Source organism: Bubalus bubalis, chromosome 14 (assembly GCF_019923935.1).
Source record: "Bubalus bubalis isolate 160015118507 breed Murrah chromosome 14, NDDB_SH_1, whole genome shotgun sequence".
In the NCBI taxonomy this organism is placed as follows: domain Eukaryota; kingdom Metazoa; phylum Chordata; class Mammalia; order Artiodactyla; family Bovidae; genus Bubalus; species Bubalus bubalis.
This window is the reverse complement of record NC_059170.1, coordinates 35,575,971-35,593,867: the sequence shown is the minus strand read 5'-3', so window position 1 is coordinate 35,593,867 and position 17,897 is coordinate 35,575,971. Positions and strand designations below refer to the sequence as shown.

At 47.9% G+C, this 17,897-nt stretch overlaps 1 protein-coding gene across 1 annotated transcript; it reads right to left on the bottom strand.

Moving 5' to 3' along the window:
* Window positions 1-2,037: 2,037 nt before the first annotated feature.
* Window positions 2,038-17,607, bottom strand: LRRN4 (leucine rich repeat neuronal 4). The gene is made up of 4 exons (XM_006047737.3): window positions 16,710-17,607; window positions 15,375-15,579; window positions 4,637-4,774; window positions 2,038-3,286 (listed from the first exon to the last, which is right to left on the bottom strand). Exons 1-4 carry the CDS (start codon window positions 17,365-17,367, stop codon window positions 2,038-2,040), a joined length of 2,250 nt encoding a protein of 749 aa, XP_006047799.2. The 5' UTR covers window positions 17,368-17,607.
* Window positions 17,608-17,897: the final 290 nt, after the last annotated feature.

Here is a 17,897-nt window from a genome sequence, read left to right as displayed (position 1 = left end):
GTACAGTTCCATTATCCAGATCAAACTTGGATATGCTTAGTTTCTGCACCATGGTTTCTGTGCTGCAGCATGTTGTAGAAACAAAAGATACCATGAGAATCAAATTTAATTTTTTTTTTTCTTAGAAGTAAATGCTGTTTTGGGTTGAACTGTGCCTCAGAAAGATATTTTTCAGGTTCTAACCCCCAGTACCTGTGAAAGTGACTTTATTGGGGTATAGGGTCTTTGCATATGTAATCAAAATTAGGATGGTCATACTGGATTTGGGTGGGCCTTAAGCCAATGCCTGGTGTTCTTACAAGAAGAGGGAAATTTGACTTCTGGGTACATAGCCAAAGGAAATAAGATCATTATCTCAAGATATCTTCACTCCCCATGTTCATTGTAGTGTTATTTACAGTAATCAAGACATGGAAATAACCCAAATGTTAATGGGTGAGTGGATAAAGAAAATATATATATATATAATGGAATATTATTCAACCATAAAAAGAGGGAAGTCCTGCAATTTGGAACAAAATGGATGGATCCTGAGGGCATTATACTAACTGAAATAAGACAAAGACAAATTCATCATGATCTCATATGCGAAATGTAACAAAACCAATTCAAGTTTTGGTTGGTTCCTAGTGGTGGGAGGTGGGATGGGGAATGGGTGAAAGTGGTCAAATGGTACAAGAAAGTTCATGATGACTACAGTTAATAATACTGTATATTGGAAAGTAGCTAAGATCTTAAAAGTTCTTATTGCACATGTACACAAAGATAACTATGAAGTGGAAGATGTATTCACTAACCTCATTATAATTATCTCTCAATACATAGGAGTCTCAAATCATTGCATGGTACACCTTAAACAATGTTATACATCAGTTATATCTCAAGACTGGAGAAAAGATAATGGAAAAAAGAGCGGGGGCAGGATTTAGAGACTGTCAGAAGACAAGGAGGCATGGATAAGGAACCTGCAAGCCCAGGAACCCAAGTATTGCTGGCTCCCTGCCCCCGCTCCCTGCCCCCCTCCACCCCCCCCCCCCCCAACCCCAGAGCAGAGGGGAAGAATGGAACAGTTTTCCGTTAGTCTCCAGAAGGAACCAACCTTGTTGATACCTTGACTGTGGACTTCTGGCCTAAGTTGTTTGAAGCAACCAAGTTTGTGGTAGTCTGTTATGGCTGCCACAGGAAACTTACATAAATGATAATGTAGAAAACTAAAATCTAGAACTATGACCCCATTTTAATTTAATAAATCACTTTCCTTCCTAAGTTTGTATAGAAGTAAAATAAGAGAAAGTTTGATGCAATTTGAGCAGAGAAGTGCTTTGGCGTTTAGCTAGAGCCTTGAGGGTTTCCTTTTGTTCATTTTATCTCTCAGAAAAGTTCTTGAACATGCTTCCTTCAAAAAGCAGTTCATGGTTCCTCTGCCCACCTGGTCTTAAGTGAAATGCATTAGCCGAGTTTGAAAGGACAGCGTTCCCCCTGCCTGTGTTTCACAGATGTTCTGGGAAGACTGCAGTTTAAAGCTAGAAGTACACATGCTGCCATACCCCGAAATGAACAGAAGGCTTCAGGGAGCATAACTGGTTCTTAGGTTAAGAATCCACTGGCAGGGGTCTGGGGGGAGGGGGAGTATTGGGAGGGGGGCGGTCCAGGGTGTGTGGAACGGGGAGCTGGGGAGAGAATCGGCTGGAGTCGATCTCTTAGCCGGAGAGCCTTAGCCAGAGCTTGACATTGAGGGAACTTTACGGAAATGACTTGAAGATGTCGCTTCCAACAGGACAATAGCGGCTGACACAATTCTATTCTATCAGGTGCTGAGGGACACCGGCTGCGGAAAAACCAACACAGGGTGCCCAGCAAGGTGACCCGTAACTTTTCTGGGAACAGAGAGAAGCACAAGAAGGGAAGGCAAGAGATTCCCGGGGCTGAGGATCCCAGCTCGGCCAGTGCCACATGTGCCCAAGGAGCGCAAGCCTCGAGGAAGCAATAGGCAGATGGGTCCCCCCGGACCGCCTCCTCCACACTGGCGGTGGATGCTCAGTGAACACCTGCCTGTGAGAGCGGGGCTGCGGGCACAGGGACGAAGGCGGGGTTGCGGTAGGCCAGCAGCTGCGTGTGGCAGGGCGGGGTGCGTGGCGTCCGGCCCCGGCGGCAGAGACCGGTGGCCAGAAGCGCTGTACTGACTAGCAGCAGGCCGCCAGCGGAGCCCAGCCCCGCTGTGATGAGCACCGGGCTGCGCCCGGTGGTGAAGGCGGCGCATGCCCCACGCTGGCTCAGCCCCACGCCATTGGCCGCCAGGACGCACACCCGGTAGGTGGTGGCCGGTAACAGCCCATGTAGGGCGTGCTGGCGCGCGGTGGCATATACGTCCTCCACCACCGACTGGTTCCCTGTCCAGCCCTCCGGTGCGTAGCGGATTTGGTAGGCGCGCACCACTGAGTTGGGGGCGCACCAGCGCACAAGCGCCGACGTGTCGGTGGTCTCCGCCACCGCCTGCAGCTTGGGAGGGTCTGGCAGGGTGTCTTCTCCGCTGAGGCCGGGGCACAGGCACCGCCAGCGCCGCTGAAGCTCTGCGCACGGTGTCTGGAGGTGCCTGCAGGGGTGGTAATCGCAGGGTACATCCCAGGCTGGCGCCCCTACCTCCTCTTTTCCGCTCTCCTCCTCCTCCTCCTCCTCCTCCTCCTCCTCCCTGGAGTCGTCCTGCAGCAGGACAGGAATCCCGCGCTCGGAAGGAGGCGGGTGGGGAGCCTGCAGGGTGGCTCGTGTCTCCCAGGCGGGCTGGGGCAGGCTCACTGAGTCCCGGGAGGCAGGGGAGAGACCAGGGTGTCTGCTGGCCCTTGGGATGGAGGCCGCTGAGATACTAGGCTCCAGGATAAGCCCGGTAGCATATTCTTGGTGTTCTGTCCAGGCTGTGCTCACAGACTTAGGTGGGTCGCCAAAGTTGCTCGAACCTGTTGGAGAGACAGTAGTGGAGGGAGTGGCCCCATCCTTGGCAAGGCTGTGCCGCAGCCTGGCTGCTCGTGTAGGGGAATCCACAGGGAGGGAGGGAAATTTGGTGACGCTCTGTTGGCCTCCCACAGGTGTGGTGGAGGGTGTTGTGCTCCGCAAGGTGGAGGAACCCTGAGCAGATGGTGTGTGGGTGGAGATGACTGAGGAGGGTGGGTTGGAATCAAGGAGGGTGGTGTTTTGATCCGAATGGCACACACTTGGTAGCTGAGACAGCAAAAGAGGGGCTGAGAAGGTGCCACTGAATCCTGCAGCTGGTTTGCACACAATGTCTGCCGCCCTAGAGGAGAGGTCAGTCAGTTAGAGGGGCTGCTTCTGTGCTGGGCTTTGAGTCCTTAGAGCAGATAATCCCTCTCCCAAGCCTTGTGTAACACATCTGCCACATGGTACACACTCAGCATGGGTCACCTCAGTGACCTTCAAGGAGGCTCCCCTTGTAAGTCCCATTGGACAGAGAAGGAAATGGGAATTCAGAAAGAGGAACTAACTGCCCAAGATAGCATGGCTAGCAAATGCAGAGCCTAAAGCCAGGGTGAGCATGGTGAAGGGCAGTCCAGATGCTCTAAGTGCAGTCTGTCATTCTATTCTCACCTCTCTGCTTCCTGGTGGTGAGTACTAGTAACAACACTCATACTAGCTAACATTTTTTGAGTACTTTGCTACATGCTAGGGACTATTGCTAACACTTTTATGTAGAAACTAATTTAATCTCCACTACCTCATGAGATACCCATTTTACAGATGAGGAGGTAGAGGCACAAAGAGATTAAGTAACAGCCAAAATCAATAGTAGTAAGTGGTGTGAAGAGCTTGAACTCTCAACATTTTCACTCACTGCAAAGAGCCTGGTGCTATAGGCAAGATGAAGGGGTGAGGGGTGGCAGACTGAGCCCCACTTGATATTCAGGCTTCTGTCCCATGAGAGCTCTATAAGCCCATTGGCACTGGACTGAATGCCACAGAAAGCCAGGCTCTGTTCTGGGGACTCAGTGGAACACATTTTTGTGTCGTTTTTTTTTTTTTTTTGGCCACACATGGGATCTTAGTTCCCCAACAAGGGATGGAACTGGGGTCCCCTGCATTGGAAGCAGCAGAATCTTAATGACTAGACAGCCAGGGAAGTCCCAAGAGCAGAATTTTGGAAGACAGTAGATCCTGCCTCCTCTACCCAGTGGCTGCATGAATCTAAGCAAGTACCTTCCTCTTTTTGCCCCAGTTTGCTCATTTGTAAAATGAGCAATGATAACTCTGCTTTAAGAGAAAGAGTTAGCTGTTTACTTAGCCCATTTTCTTTTCCTAGTGGGCACACAGCTACACTACATTTCCCAGCCTCCAATGCAGTAGGCATGACCTGCTAAGTTAATCTGACCAATGGGATGTGGGTGAAAGTGATGGCCTGGCCCTTTAAGGCCTCCTGAGTGGGCTCCTCCAGCTCTTTGCTCCTCAGGCTTGCTGGGATGGAGGCAGAGCCTTCATCTCCTGGGTCCCTGACTGTGACTACACGGGGAACAGTTCCACCCAGCACTGCCAACCTGCCCAGCATTGTTACATGAGCAGGATACAAACTGAGAACTTCAGCCCCAGAGATTTGATCCTCACCCCTCAGTCATCTGCTTTTTAAACGTGTTACCTGCTTAGGACAATCCTCTTAGCATCCATGAGGAGCCAGGACAACTCACAACTGCAAGTGAGAGGGTTGCCGAAGAGGCTGATGGATAGGACCTGGGAGGAATGCAAGTTCCAAGGATGGAAGGAACTCAAGTTGCAGCTGAAACACACAAAAATTAATTAACTCAGGCTTGTACAATTAGGTCAACACTAAACCCAGAGAGCCACAGTAGTGTCATGGGAAAACCATTCTGTTAGGGGCTAGTTTGCTTTGAGAAAACTATTAATGACCTTGGATTTTTTTTTTAATCCGTGGAGATACCAACCTAACCTAGTCAGTATCACCTCTCATAACAAATGGAGACAATTCTCCCTGCTGGCTATATAAAAAATCACCTGCTGGTGATTATAAAAGTACTTAGAAATGTAGATCTCTCTACATAAAAGTATGATATTGTTATTATAGACCAGTGAAGAAAGGGCAGACATTTTTTAAAATTTATTTTTTAATTGAAGGATAATTGCTTTACAGTATTTTGTTGTTTTCTGTCAAATATCAACATGAGTCAGCCATAGGTATACATATGTTCTTAATGAGAACACTCCGTATACTACTGCAGGTGGACTGTAGCTGATGGCATTCCACACCAGTCCTTTGGAAGATGCTTCACTGAAGTGTATCAGTTGGCTCTTACTAGCTTAACTTATGGAGAAGGCAATGGCACCCCACTCCAGTACTCTTGCCTGGAAAACCCCATGGACGGAGGAGCCTGGTAGGCTGCAGTCCATGGGGTCGCGACGAGTCGGACACGACTGAGCGACTTCACTTTCACTTTTCACTTTCATGCATTGGAGAAGGAAATGGCAACCCACTCCAGTGTTCTTGCCTGGAGAATCCCAGGGATGGGGGAGCCTCGTGGGCTGCCGTCTACAGGGTCACACAGAGTCGGACATGACTGAAGCGACTTAGCAGCAGCAGCAGCAGCAGCTTAACTTAAAGCAATAAATGTTTATTCTTTTCCATGTTTCTGTGGGTTGACTCAGTGGTTCGTATGGTCTGGGCCGGCTCACCTGGGCCAGAAAGATCTAGGATTGCCTCACCTATATGGAGTCTCCACTGGTTTGCCAGGGCCTCTCTGCCTGTGTCTGTCATCACCCAGGAGGCTTCTGCACATGGTCATGTGCCAGTCTCTACCAGCAAGAGAGGGTGAGCCCCAATTTGCTTAACTACTTTGAAGTCTTTGCTTACATCACATTTGCTAATGTCCCTCTGGCCTAAACATGTTGCATGGCTATGCCCAGCTTTAAGAGGTGGAGAATAGACTCTACTTAGTGGGAAGAGCTGCAAAGTCACATTTGCAAAGGGCTGTGTATACAGGGATGACAGGAGGAATTACTGGGGCCATATTTGCCAACAATGTACCACACCTAGCAATGGCAGGCTCCCTCCTGGTTTTCTGCTCTTTCTGCCCAAAGTGTTTGGCCTCAACTGTCTCAACTCCTAGAGTCTCCCAGCCTCTGGGACACATTCTAGTTACAATCTGACAATCGTGAGCAACAGGAACTGCACTGTATCCACAGGCCTCTTCCAACTAAAGATGGGCTTTTCTCCATCTACCTGGGAACCTTCTTCTATTGCTCTGGGGGAGATGCAGATGTTCTGGGCAACGAAGGACTCACCACCCAGATCTGCTCTAACACTCCTGGCTGGTGGGCACCTGACAGTTGTTCCCTGTGGAGCACTGAACATATGTGTGTGCCATTATATTGAAGCTTAAGTGGAACCCACATATATGTGTATGCATGCTGCTGCTGCTAAGTCACCTCAGTCATGTCCGACTCTGTGCGACCCCATAAACTGCAGCCTACCAGGCTCCGCCGTCCCTGGGATTCTCCAGGCAAGAACACTGGAGTGGATTGCCATTTCCTTCTCCAATGCATGAAAGTGAAAAGTGAAAGTGAAGTCGCTCAGGCATGTCCGACTCAGTGACCCCATGGACTGCAGCCTATCAGGCTCCTCTGTCCATGGGATTTTCCAGGCAAGAGTACTGGAGTGGGTTGCCATTGCCTTCTCCTGTGTATGCATGAATGCATGCTAATCACTTCAGTCATGTCTGACTCTTTGCAAACCTATAGACTCCCCACCAGTCTCCTCTGTCCATGGGCTTCTCTAGGCAAGAACACTGGAGTGGGTTGCCAGGCCCTTCTCCAGGGTATCTTCTGGACTCAGGGATTAAACTCACACCTTTTACATCTCTTGCATTGACAGGTGGGTTTTTTACTTCTAGCGCCACCTGGGAAGCCCCATATATATGTGTGTATGAATGTATGTATACACACACACACACACACACACACACACACACATATATATGCAAATACTTGCTTTTAGCAGATTTCACAGAGCTAGAGTGGAAATCTTAGAAAGGAGTTTACTTAGCACTTAATTTTGCAAAGGAATTTTTTTTTTTTTTTTGCCCGAAGTGGGAGAAGAAAAGGATTGCAGTATTTTGGGGTAAGTGGCCCAGAGGTTAAAGCATCTGCCTGCAATGCGGGAGATCTGGGTTTGATCCCTGGTTTGGGAAGATCCCCTAGAGAAGGAAATGGCAACCCACTCCAGTATTCTTGCCTGGAGAATCCCATGGACAGAGGAGCCTGGTGGGCTACAGTCCACGTGGTCGCAAAGAATTGGACACAACTGAATGACTGAACATACACAACATTGCTTAGTATTTCAGATAATAACATTATCTCATTGATATCATTAGGTCAGATCATGAGGTAGGTAATATTTCACTCATTATTTATTTATTGTTTTTGGCCAAACCAGCAGCTTATGGGATTTTAGTTTCCTGACCAGGGACTCAACCTAGGCCCCTGAGAGTGAAACTGCTGAGTAACTACTGGAGTTTCCAATATTTCATTCATTTTTATAGATAAGGAAAAGGAGCCTTTTCCTTCTCTGGTGGCCCTTTCTGCCACACATTGCAACTTGCACATGATAAAGACAAGTTGCATTCCCATCACATGCCAAGGATGGGAGAGCCTGCTTCATGTCCTGAGGCATGTCCGTGTCTGGGTATTCTCTGCATCTGAACTGACAGAGCCTTAATGTGCTTAATGTGGAAGAAGTTTCTACTTATCTTCTAAATAATCCCTGTTTTCTTTTTTTGCTGAAATATTGCCAAAGGCCTCTCCCTCCTGCATGTAGCATTGTCAGAGAGGACGGTGGAGGACACTGGGCACGCCAGGTTTGCAGAGAAGCCAGGAGGGTGCTACCCCCTTTCCAGAGAGTGCTGGCTGTGCCAAGGAACCCACATGTTGCCAGCATCTATCACAGATAATGTCCCAGGGGAGGCTTTGGGTGAGGTAAGGAGAGTCAAGAGCAAGGCGGGCTTGAGAAAAAAGGAGGAGGGTGCCACAGGGGAGATGACATCTAATGAGCTTCAGAGGCTTGAGAGCTCCCAGAGAGGAAGTGGCTCCTTCCCCAGCTGGAGCACGGGGTTGGGGTGGGGCTGATGGTGCTACTAGTCGAGTCCAGGGATGAGCCAGCCAAAGAGGTAAACCTTCTCCTCCAACCATGGAAGAGTTTTCATTTGTCTTAAAACTCAATCAGACTATAATTTAGATCTCCTGGCTGAATATGGTGACTGGATTACAGGGGTTCTCAACCAGAGGTCCTTGGAGACAGGGTATATGAACTTGGATAGAGGTCTCTTTCACAAATCTCTAACTGAAATTCACCATTTGTTTCAGTGACGAATGAAGGCAACAAGCCACAGGTGAATCACCAACAAAACACAGATATTTTGAAATCACTTTTCAGTAGTTTTCTGTCATTTATGATCATCAAAGGGCTTCCCTGATAGCTCAGTTAGTAAAGAATCTGCCTGCAATGCAGGAGATCCTGGTTTGATCCCTGGGTTGGGAAGATTCCCTGGAGAAGGGAAAGGCTACCTACTCCAGTATTCTGGCTTGGAGAATTCCATGGACTGTATAGTTCATGGGGCCATAAACAATAGGACACAACTAAGTGACTTTTACTTTAATCATTTAATGCATGAACTCCTTATTGCCAAATACAGACTTAAATTGAAGAAAATAGGGAAAAACACTAGACCATTCAGTTATGACCTAAATCAAATCCCTTACAATTATACAGTGGAAGTGACAAACAGATTCAAGGGATTAGATTTGATAGAGTGCCTGAAGAACTATGGACAAAGGTTCATGACATTGTACAGGAGGCAGTGATCAAGACCACTCCCAAGAAAAAGAAATGCAAAAAGGCAAAAAGGTTGTCTGAGGATGCCTTACAAATAGAGAAGAGAAGAGAAGCTAAAGGTAAAGGAGAAAAGGAAAGATATACTCATTTGAATGCAGAGTTTCAAAGAATAGCAAAGAGATATAAGAAAGCCTTCCTCAGTGATCAAAGCAAAGAAATAGAGGAAACCAATAGAATGGGAAAGACTAGAGATCTCTTCAAGAAAATTAGAGATACCAAGGGAATATTTCATGCAAACAAGGCCACAATAAAGCATCAAAATGGTATGGACCTAACAGAAGGGGAAGATATTAAGAAGAGGTGGCGACAAAACACAGAACTATACAAAAAAGATCTTCATGACCCAGATAACCACAATGGTGTGATTACTCACCTAGAGCCAGACCTCCTGGAATGTGAAGTCAAGTGGGCCTTAGGAAGCATCACTACAAACAAAGCTAGTGGAGGCGATGGAACTCCAGTTGAGCTATTTCAAATCCTAAAAGATGATGCTGGTAAAGTGTAGCACTCAATATATCAGCAAATTTGGAAAACTCAGCAGTGGCCACAGGACTCGAAAAGGTCAGTTTTTATTCCAATCCCAAAGAAAGGCAAAACCAAATAATGTTCAAACTACCTCACAATTGCCCTCATCTCACACACTAGCTAAGTAATGCTGAAAATTCTCCAAGCCAGGTTTTAACAGTACATGAACCATGAACTTCCAGATATTCAAGCTAGATTCAGAAAAGGAAGAGGAACCAGAGATCAAATTGCTAACATCCATTGGGTCATAGAAAAAGCAAGAGAGTTCCAGAAAAATATCTACTTCTGCTATATTGACTACACCAAAGTTATTGCATGGATCACAACAAACTGGAAAAATCTTAAAGAGATGAGAATACCAGACCACCTGACCTGCTTCTTGAGAAATCTGTATGCTGATCAAGAAGCAACAATTAGAACTGAACATTGGAACAAGAGACTTGTTCCAAATCGGGAGAGGAATACATCAAGGCTGTATACTGTCACCCTGCTTATTTAACTTACATACAGATTACATCATGCAAAATGCTGGGCTGGATGAAGCACAAGCTGGAATCAAGATTGCCAGGAGAAATATCAGTAACCTCAGATATGCAGATGACACCACCCTTATGGGAGAAAGAGAAGAAGAACTGAAGAGCCTCTTGATGAAAGTGAAAGAGGAGAGTGAAAAAGTTGGCTTAAAACTCAACATTCAGAAAATTAAGATCATGGCATCCGGTCCCATCATTTCATGGCAAATAGATGGGGAAACAATGGAAACAGTGACAGACTTTATTTTGGGGGGCTCCAAAATCACTGCAGATGGTGATTGCAGCCATGAAATTAAAAGAAGCTTGCTCCTTGGAAGAAAAGCTATGACCAACCTAGATAGCATATTCAAAAGCAGAGACATTACTTTGCCAACAAAGGTCCATCTAGTCAAAGCTATGGTTTTCCCAGTAGTCATGTATGGATGTGAGAGTTGGACTATAAAGAAAGCTGAGTGCCAAAGATTTGGTGGTTTTGAACTGTGGTGTTGGAGGAGACTCTTGAGAGTCCCTTGGACTGCAAGGAGATCCAACCAGTCCATCCTAAAGGAGATCAGTCCTGGGTGTTCTTTGGAAGGACTGATGCTGAAGCTGAAACTCCAATACTTTGGCCACCTGATGCCAAGACCTAACTCACTGGAATAAACCTTGATGCTGGGAAAGATTGAAGGTGGGAGAAGGGGACGACAGAGGATGAGATGGTTGGATAGCATGACCAACTCGATGGACATGAGTTGGAGTAAGCCCCAGGAGTTGGTGATGGACAGGGAAGCCTGGCGTGCTGCAGTCCATGGGGTCACAAAGAGTTGGTCATGACTGAGTGACTGAACTGAACTTAATGATCATCAAAATTGTTGAAGTTATTGGACCTCCTGCTGGATTTTTTAAATTTAAGGAGTGGCTGTAGGACTGGAAAAGGTCAGTTTTCATTCCAATCCCAAAGAAGGGCAATGCAAAAGAATGTGCAAATTACCTCACAATTGCACTCATGTTGCATGCTAGCAACGTTTAGCTCAAAATCCTTCAAGCTAGGCTTCCACAGTACATGAATCCAGAACTTCCAGATATACAAGCAGTATTTAGAAAAGGTAGAGGAATCAGAGAGCAAATTGCCAACATCCGTTGGATCATAGAAAAAGCAAGTGAATTCCAGGAAAACATGTACTTCTTCTTTATTGACTACGCTAAAGCCTGTGACTGTATATCACAACAAACTGTGGAAAATTCTTAAAGATATGGAACTGCCAGACCACCTTACCTGTCTCCTAAGAAATTTGTATGCAGATCAAGAAGCAATAGTTAGAATGGACTGGAACAATGAACTGGTTCAAATTGGGAAAGAAGTACATCAAGGCTGTATATTGTCACTTTGCTTATTTAATTTATATGCAGAGTACATCATGAGAAATGCCAGCCTGAATGAAGCTCAAGCCGGAATCACGATTGCCAGGAGAAATATCAATAACCTCAGATATGCAGATGACACCACCCTTATGGCAGAAAGTGTAGAGGAACTGAAGAGTCTCTTGATAAAGGTGAAAGAGGAGAGTGAAAAACTGACTTAAAACTCAACATTCAAAAAATGAAGATCATAGCATCTGGTACTATCACTTCAAATAGATGGCAAATAGATGGGGAAAGTGTGGAAACAGGGAGAGACTCTATTTTACTGGGCTCCAAAATCACTGCAGATGGTGACTCCAGCCATGAAATTAAAAGATGCTTGCTCCTTGGAAGAAAAGCTATGACAAACCTATACAGCATATTAAAAAGCAGAGACATCACTTTGCTGACAAAGGTCAGCATAGTCACAGCTATGGTTTTTTCAGTAGTCACGTATGGATGTGAGAGTTGGACCATAAAGAAGGTTGAGCACCCAAGAATTGATGTTTTCGAACTGTGGTGCTGTAAAAGACTCTTGAGAGGCCCTTGGACAGCAAGAAGATAAAACCAGTCAATCCTAAAGGAAGGAAATCAACCCTGAATGGCTGAAACTTAAGCTCCAATCCTTTGGCCACCTGATGCAAAGAGCCAACTCATTGGAAAAGACCCTGATGCTTGGAAAGATTGAAGGCAGGAGAAAGGGGCCACAGAGGATGAGATGGTTGGATAGCATCTCTGACTCAATGGACATAAGTTTGAGCAAACTCTGGGAGATAGTAAAGGACAGGGAAACCATGGGCTCTATAAGAGTCGGACATGACTGAGCGACTGAACAACAACAACAAAATAAAGAAGCACACCACACATACATAGTCCTGAAACACACACTTAGAAATATTTTGATAACTATAATTGGTTTCTTTGGAATCCTACATTTGTTGCTCACTCACTCGTGTCCAGCTGTTTTCGATCCCATGGACTGCAGCACACCAGGCTTCCCTGTCCTTCACCATCTCCCGGAGCTTGCTCAAACTCACGTCCATGGAATCAGTGAAAAGTGTTAGTCAGTCAGTCAAGTCCAAGTCTTTGCGACCCCATGGACTATTGCCCATCAGGCTCCTCTGTCTATGGGATTATCCAGGCAACAATACTGGAGTGGGTTGTCATTTCCTTCTCCAGGGGATCTTCCCAATCCAGGGATCAAACTCGAGTCTCCTGCACTGTAGGCAGATTGTTTACCGCCTGAGCCAGGGAACCTCTCTAAGTCAGTGATGCCATTCAACCATCTCATCCTCTGTCGTCCTCTTCTCCTCCTGTCCTCAATCTTTCCCACCAGTAGGGTCTTTCCTAATGAGTTGGCTCTTTGCATCAGGTAGCCAAAGCACTGAAGCATCAGCTTCAGCATCAGCCCTTTAGATGGTTATTCAGGATTGATTTCCTCTAGGATTGACTGGTTTGATCTCCTTGCTATCCAAGGGACTCCCAAGAGTCTTCTCCAACACCACAGTTGAAAAGCATCAATTCTTTGGCATGCAGCCTTCTTTATAGTCCAACTCTCCCATCCATACTTGACTACTGGAAAAACCGTAACTTTGACTATATGGACCTTTGTCGGCAAAGTAAATGCCTCTGCTTTTTAATACACTATTTAGGCTTGTCACAGCTTTTCTTCCAAGGAACATCTTTTAATTTCATGACTGCAGTCACCATCTGCAGTGATTTTTGAGCCTCAAAAAGTAAAATCTGTCACTGTTTCCACATTTTCCCCATCTATTTGCCGTGAAATGATGGGACTAGATATTATGTATATAAGAACGTTCTTCTGAGAAAGGACCACAGGCTTCACAGACTGCCACAGAAGTCCATGGCACAAAAGTGTTTAAGACTCCCTGCACTAACCTGTGCACTCCTGAAGGTCATGGGTTAGAAGGCTTTTGGTTAGCTGGGTAGGGAATGATGAGAACTTGACCTCAAACTGCCCTGCAAGGCGGGTGGGAAGGGGTGGCACAGAGCCATTGGGAATGGAGACCAGGCTGGACCTGGTGACCAGGGCTCCATTCTGGCTCTATTGAGAATGAACATCGCCAACACCCCACATTTTTCCAAATCCTATGGCATTGGAAAAGTGAGTGGAAACAGTGCTAGAGGAAGCACGTAGGGTGAGTAATGACATGCAGAAAAGTTTGAAGATGAGGAAATAGTCAAGGGCCTTAAGAAGGCCTATCCAGAAAATCTGGAGAAGCACCAGAACAGCATCCTAAGGATGAAAAGAGAGAGTGTCAAGAGGGAGGAAGGACTCAAGAAGGGGCTTAGGGGATAGAGAAGTGTCCACTGGACATAGCAGCTGAAATGCCACTGGTTCCATTCAATCATGAAGCTGAAGTGGGTGGTCAGACTGCAGCAAACTGAGAAGAGTAGGGATAAGGGGAAGCAGCCCCTACGTCTGATCCAGGGATGCCTGCTTTTCTTAGACTCTAGGTTGCCTCTCCATCTGGGGAGTTTAGACTCACCTTTGAAGATATGGAACAATTATGTTCTTCTTCCAGCCTGCTGAAGCTGGTCACTGACCCTACTTGCCTTATGACATGGTATGTGGCATGTGCCTGTTACTGATCCCAATATATCATGACAATTGACAGATGTTTCTCCCTACAGAACTGTGTGCTCCCTGAAAGCAGAGGCCATGCTTTCACCATCACCATCTCGTGGCCATCAACACCATCACGGTTACTGGTGTCTTCACTACTGTCCTCATCAGCATCATCACTGTCATCACCTCATGCTTTCTCAACTACCTCTGTGCTGAGGATGCTCACTTAGGAATCTCCAGCCCAGAGTTTCCACGAGCTCCAGGCTCATTTATCTAGATATGTCCTAGATCCCGAAAGACCTGTGAGACATCCAGTGGAGATGCCCAGTAGTGATTACACAAACCTCCTGTTCTGTGCCAGGCACTCTTCTAGACACATATCAAAGCATTTCCTCTCACAGCAATGCAGTAGGCGAGGATTGGATCATTATTCCCATTTTACAGATGAGGAAACTGAGCCGCAAGAGCATAGGTTAACTTGCCCTAACTCACATAGCTAGGAAGTGGTAAGGATTGAGTCCAAGCAGTTCAGTTTCACATCTGACAAACAATGCTTCATCAGTCTGAAACTCAAAAGAGGAGTCTAAGCCAGAGATGACATCCCTCTCATCCATGTCATCACCACCATCATCATCATCACCATGACCATCCTGTCACCATTCATTACCACCACCGCCACCACCATGAGACACCATTATCACCATCACAACCACCATGATCTTCACTAATGTTACAGAGCACACACATGTGCCAGGCACCGAGCTAAGTGCTCTGTGTGTTCTATCTCCTTTCCCCTCATGATGAGCCCCAAAGTGAGTACTCTGGAGCTAGTCAAGAAAAAAGAGAAGTGGCAACATTAAGAGTGATGGCAGCACAATGGCGCTTGCCTCCCAGGGCCTAGCTGTGGGCTCCCAGGAAAGCAGGTGGCCTGGGATCATCTTCAAAGGCATGCTGCCCTTCCTGCTAGAAGTCAGGATAGTAGTTGCTCTTGGGAAGGAGGGTGGATATGGTGAGACTTGGGATAACCCCTGGCCCAGAGGGAACCACCCCTGGGTCCCAGTGCAAGTAGGAGATGCTCAAGCCCTGGAAGGGGCTGCTGATTTGCATAAACACATGGAGAAGCAGGTGGATAGAGAAATAAAGACCCTGATGCCCTCTTCCCACTGAAAATTTCTCATCCTGGACTTGAAGGAAACTTGACATGTGTGAGAGTTTGAAATTTTAACATTACTGTGGACAGCACTGAGTTGGTTGGTTTTTAGGCCGGATGGACTCTCTGGGATGTGCTCACCATATCATCCAAAGCATAAGGAGGAACAAGACCCCAACGAGGACTTGAAAGAGCAATGGGAGAGAAAGGAAGGTCTAGTTTAGTCTATAAAATAGTTATGACTATTAAATTTAGTATAATGGGCAAAATTCAGTCATGTGTTTTAGAAACACTTACTTCTGGAAATGAAGGACTCGTAGGTGAGGCATGTCTTGAAAGATATATGTATGGACAGAGCTAAGTGCTGGCGAATCTTGACAATCCAGATGCTGCAGGTCAGGGGTCATCTTGAAAATGTCCCCCTCTAGGCTCCTCAGCCTTGGCATCTTCCTCAGGTAGAGGGACGTGAGCCGTGGCAGGTTTCTGATCCATCCTGACCGAACTGAAATACAGATGGGACACTGCCCACTATCCTGGAAGGCATGAACCCATGAGGCCGGCACAGCATTAAGGAAACAATGAGTGACAAGATGAGTGGTGAAGGTCATTGCTGAGCATGGGGACAGCAGGCAGCTTCAGAAATCTCAGAAGCATGGGCCATTTCAGCTAGAAGGGCCCTCAGAGAAGACCAGTCCTTCCCTTTCCAGCCCCAGACGGCTGAGGTTCCAGAGGACGATGACTGGCTAACGGCCACACAACAAGGAAGGAACAAGGCTGAGCTCGACTCTAGGACGCTGCCTCCAAGTATGCTGTTGTCCCACCCTCTTGTTAAACCCCACACAGAAGCCCCAGCCTTCAATGTGATGGCTGCCAAGAGCAGGGGAAATCTTTGAGGAATGTAAGGAAGGAGGCTCAGAGGAGGAGAGGGCAGGAGGAGGCCGGAAATCTCATTTCATCGCTCTCCTAGTAAATGGAGAACGTGCCCCTTCTCTGGTGGTGGAGCGGGTGATTATCACATGTGAAGTGTTTTTAAACAATAAAACCAACCTTGTAAATCAGAGTCAGAATACCCAAGTACAGGAGAATAGGTATTCCCACCTCTCCTCTGTGTCTTGTTTGAAGGATTTAACATTCACAGAAAGAATTTTAGCCAACTAAGTATTAATAGAAATCAATGAAAGCATCCTCTGAGCATCAGGTGCTTCATGTTAAAATGTTTGATACCAGGTTTGTCCATTCATCAGCCCCAAAGCACTGTGTCCACTCCCCATTCTCCATTCTGCTGGGGAGCAGAACAGAGGTTAAACCTGTGGGCTCTGGACCCAGAACGCCACAGTTCAGACGTGGAGGCACCGCTAAGGAACTGGGAGGCTGCAGGCCAGCCATTCTCCTTTCTGTGCCCTGGTTTCCTCACAAGCAGAGCGGAGGTAATACTCCCCAACTCTTGGGACTCAAGGAGTGCAGACCAGTGAGGCGCTTCGAACAGGGTGCCCTAGGCTCAGGGAATCTCTGGGGTCTTTTTGAGCCTTCCTGCAAGAAGACGCCCGGGACAGCGCCCCTCGAGGAAGTTCACAGCCCTCCCTCCCGGGATCGTCCACCCCTCAGGCTTAGACACTCCGCGCCGGCACTCACCGCGGGGGAGGAATGTGCCACTGAGATCCAGCACCTGGAGGGCGGCCAGGGGCGCGCCGCCCACCCCCGCGAAGGTAGCGTCGGCGATGTCCTCGTGGTCACCGCGGCCCAGCTCGGTGTAGGACAGGTTGAGCAGGCGCAGCTCGGGAAAACAGGCGAAGGCCCCGGGCTGCAGCGCCCGCAGCGGGTTCCCGGCCAGGGCCAGCGCGCGGAGACCCGGCAGCGCAGGCCCGGTGCACGGCGGCAGGGTGGCCAGCAGGTTGTAGCTGAGGTCGAGGGAATGCAGCCCCGCGGGCGCTCCGGGGCCCCAACCCAGCGCAGTGATGCGGTTGTGGCGCAGTGTCAGCACCTGTAACTGCGGCAGGTGGCCCAACTCCGGAGCGCTCAAGGCGCGCAGCAGGTTGTGGCTGCCGTCGAGGCTGCGCAGCGCGCGGGGCAGGCAGCCGGGCAGGCGCTCTAGGCCACGGTTCACGAAAGTCAGGGTCGTGACCCCCGCCACTGGGAGCCACTCGCAGGGCGAGACCGTGGAGTTACCGGCCCCGCTCCCCCAGGGGCCCTGCTGAGTGAGCCGGAAAACAAGGGTGTTCTGGACCGGCCCGGCCTGGCTGGGTCGCGGCGCTATCGCGAAAGGCAGCAGCAGCAGCAGGGCCCACCACATGGCGAGTGGCTGGAGAGAACAGCGGGACAGCCCATTAAATGCAGCGGAACCCCCGAAAGAAGGGGCAAATATCCCCACCTCGCTGCCCCTTTACCAGGAGAACCTAGCCCTGGATGTTCCCTGAAGGGCGGGGGTTGATCCCTGCGTCGGGGATGTGTAGTGAGTGACTTGGCCCCTTCCTGCTTCCCCCATCATTTCCTGCATGTACACCGGGGCACCTCCTGTCCTTCCTTCCCCAATCTTTTCCCTTCCCTCTAATTCACTCAAGTGTTACCACCCATAGGGAATCTTTTGCTGAAGGCCTCCCTCATCTGTCTCTGAACCCAGTAAGCTCCCTTTGCTTGTCTTCATCCCATGAGCTTCTGGAGAGAAGGGAACGTGGCTTTTTTGTAAACTCTCCCCAAGTGTGCGGAAGTTGCTGCATAAACATATATTAATAGCACTTTAGTCGGAGGCTTCCATAGGGAGGAAGCTCCACTGGGGTAAAAACATGGGACTTGAGGGAGATTTTGTTAGTTTCAATGACATTG

Bases quoted from the DNA above. Each gene is read 5' to 3' on its own strand.
- LRRN4 (XM_006047737.3), bottom strand. From the start codon at position 17,367: ATGTGGTGGGCCCTGCTGCTGCTGCTGCCTTTCGCGATAGCGCCGCGA. The intron at 4,775-15,374 runs GTAAGTGTTTCT...TGTGTGTTTCAG, and splicing joins CGAGTCCTTCATTTCCAGAA to CTGCAACTTGAGTTCCTTCC. The intron at 3,287-4,636 runs GTAACACGTTTA...CCTCTCCTCTAG, and splicing joins AAGAGGATTGTCCTAAGCAG to GGCGGCAGACATTGTGTGCA.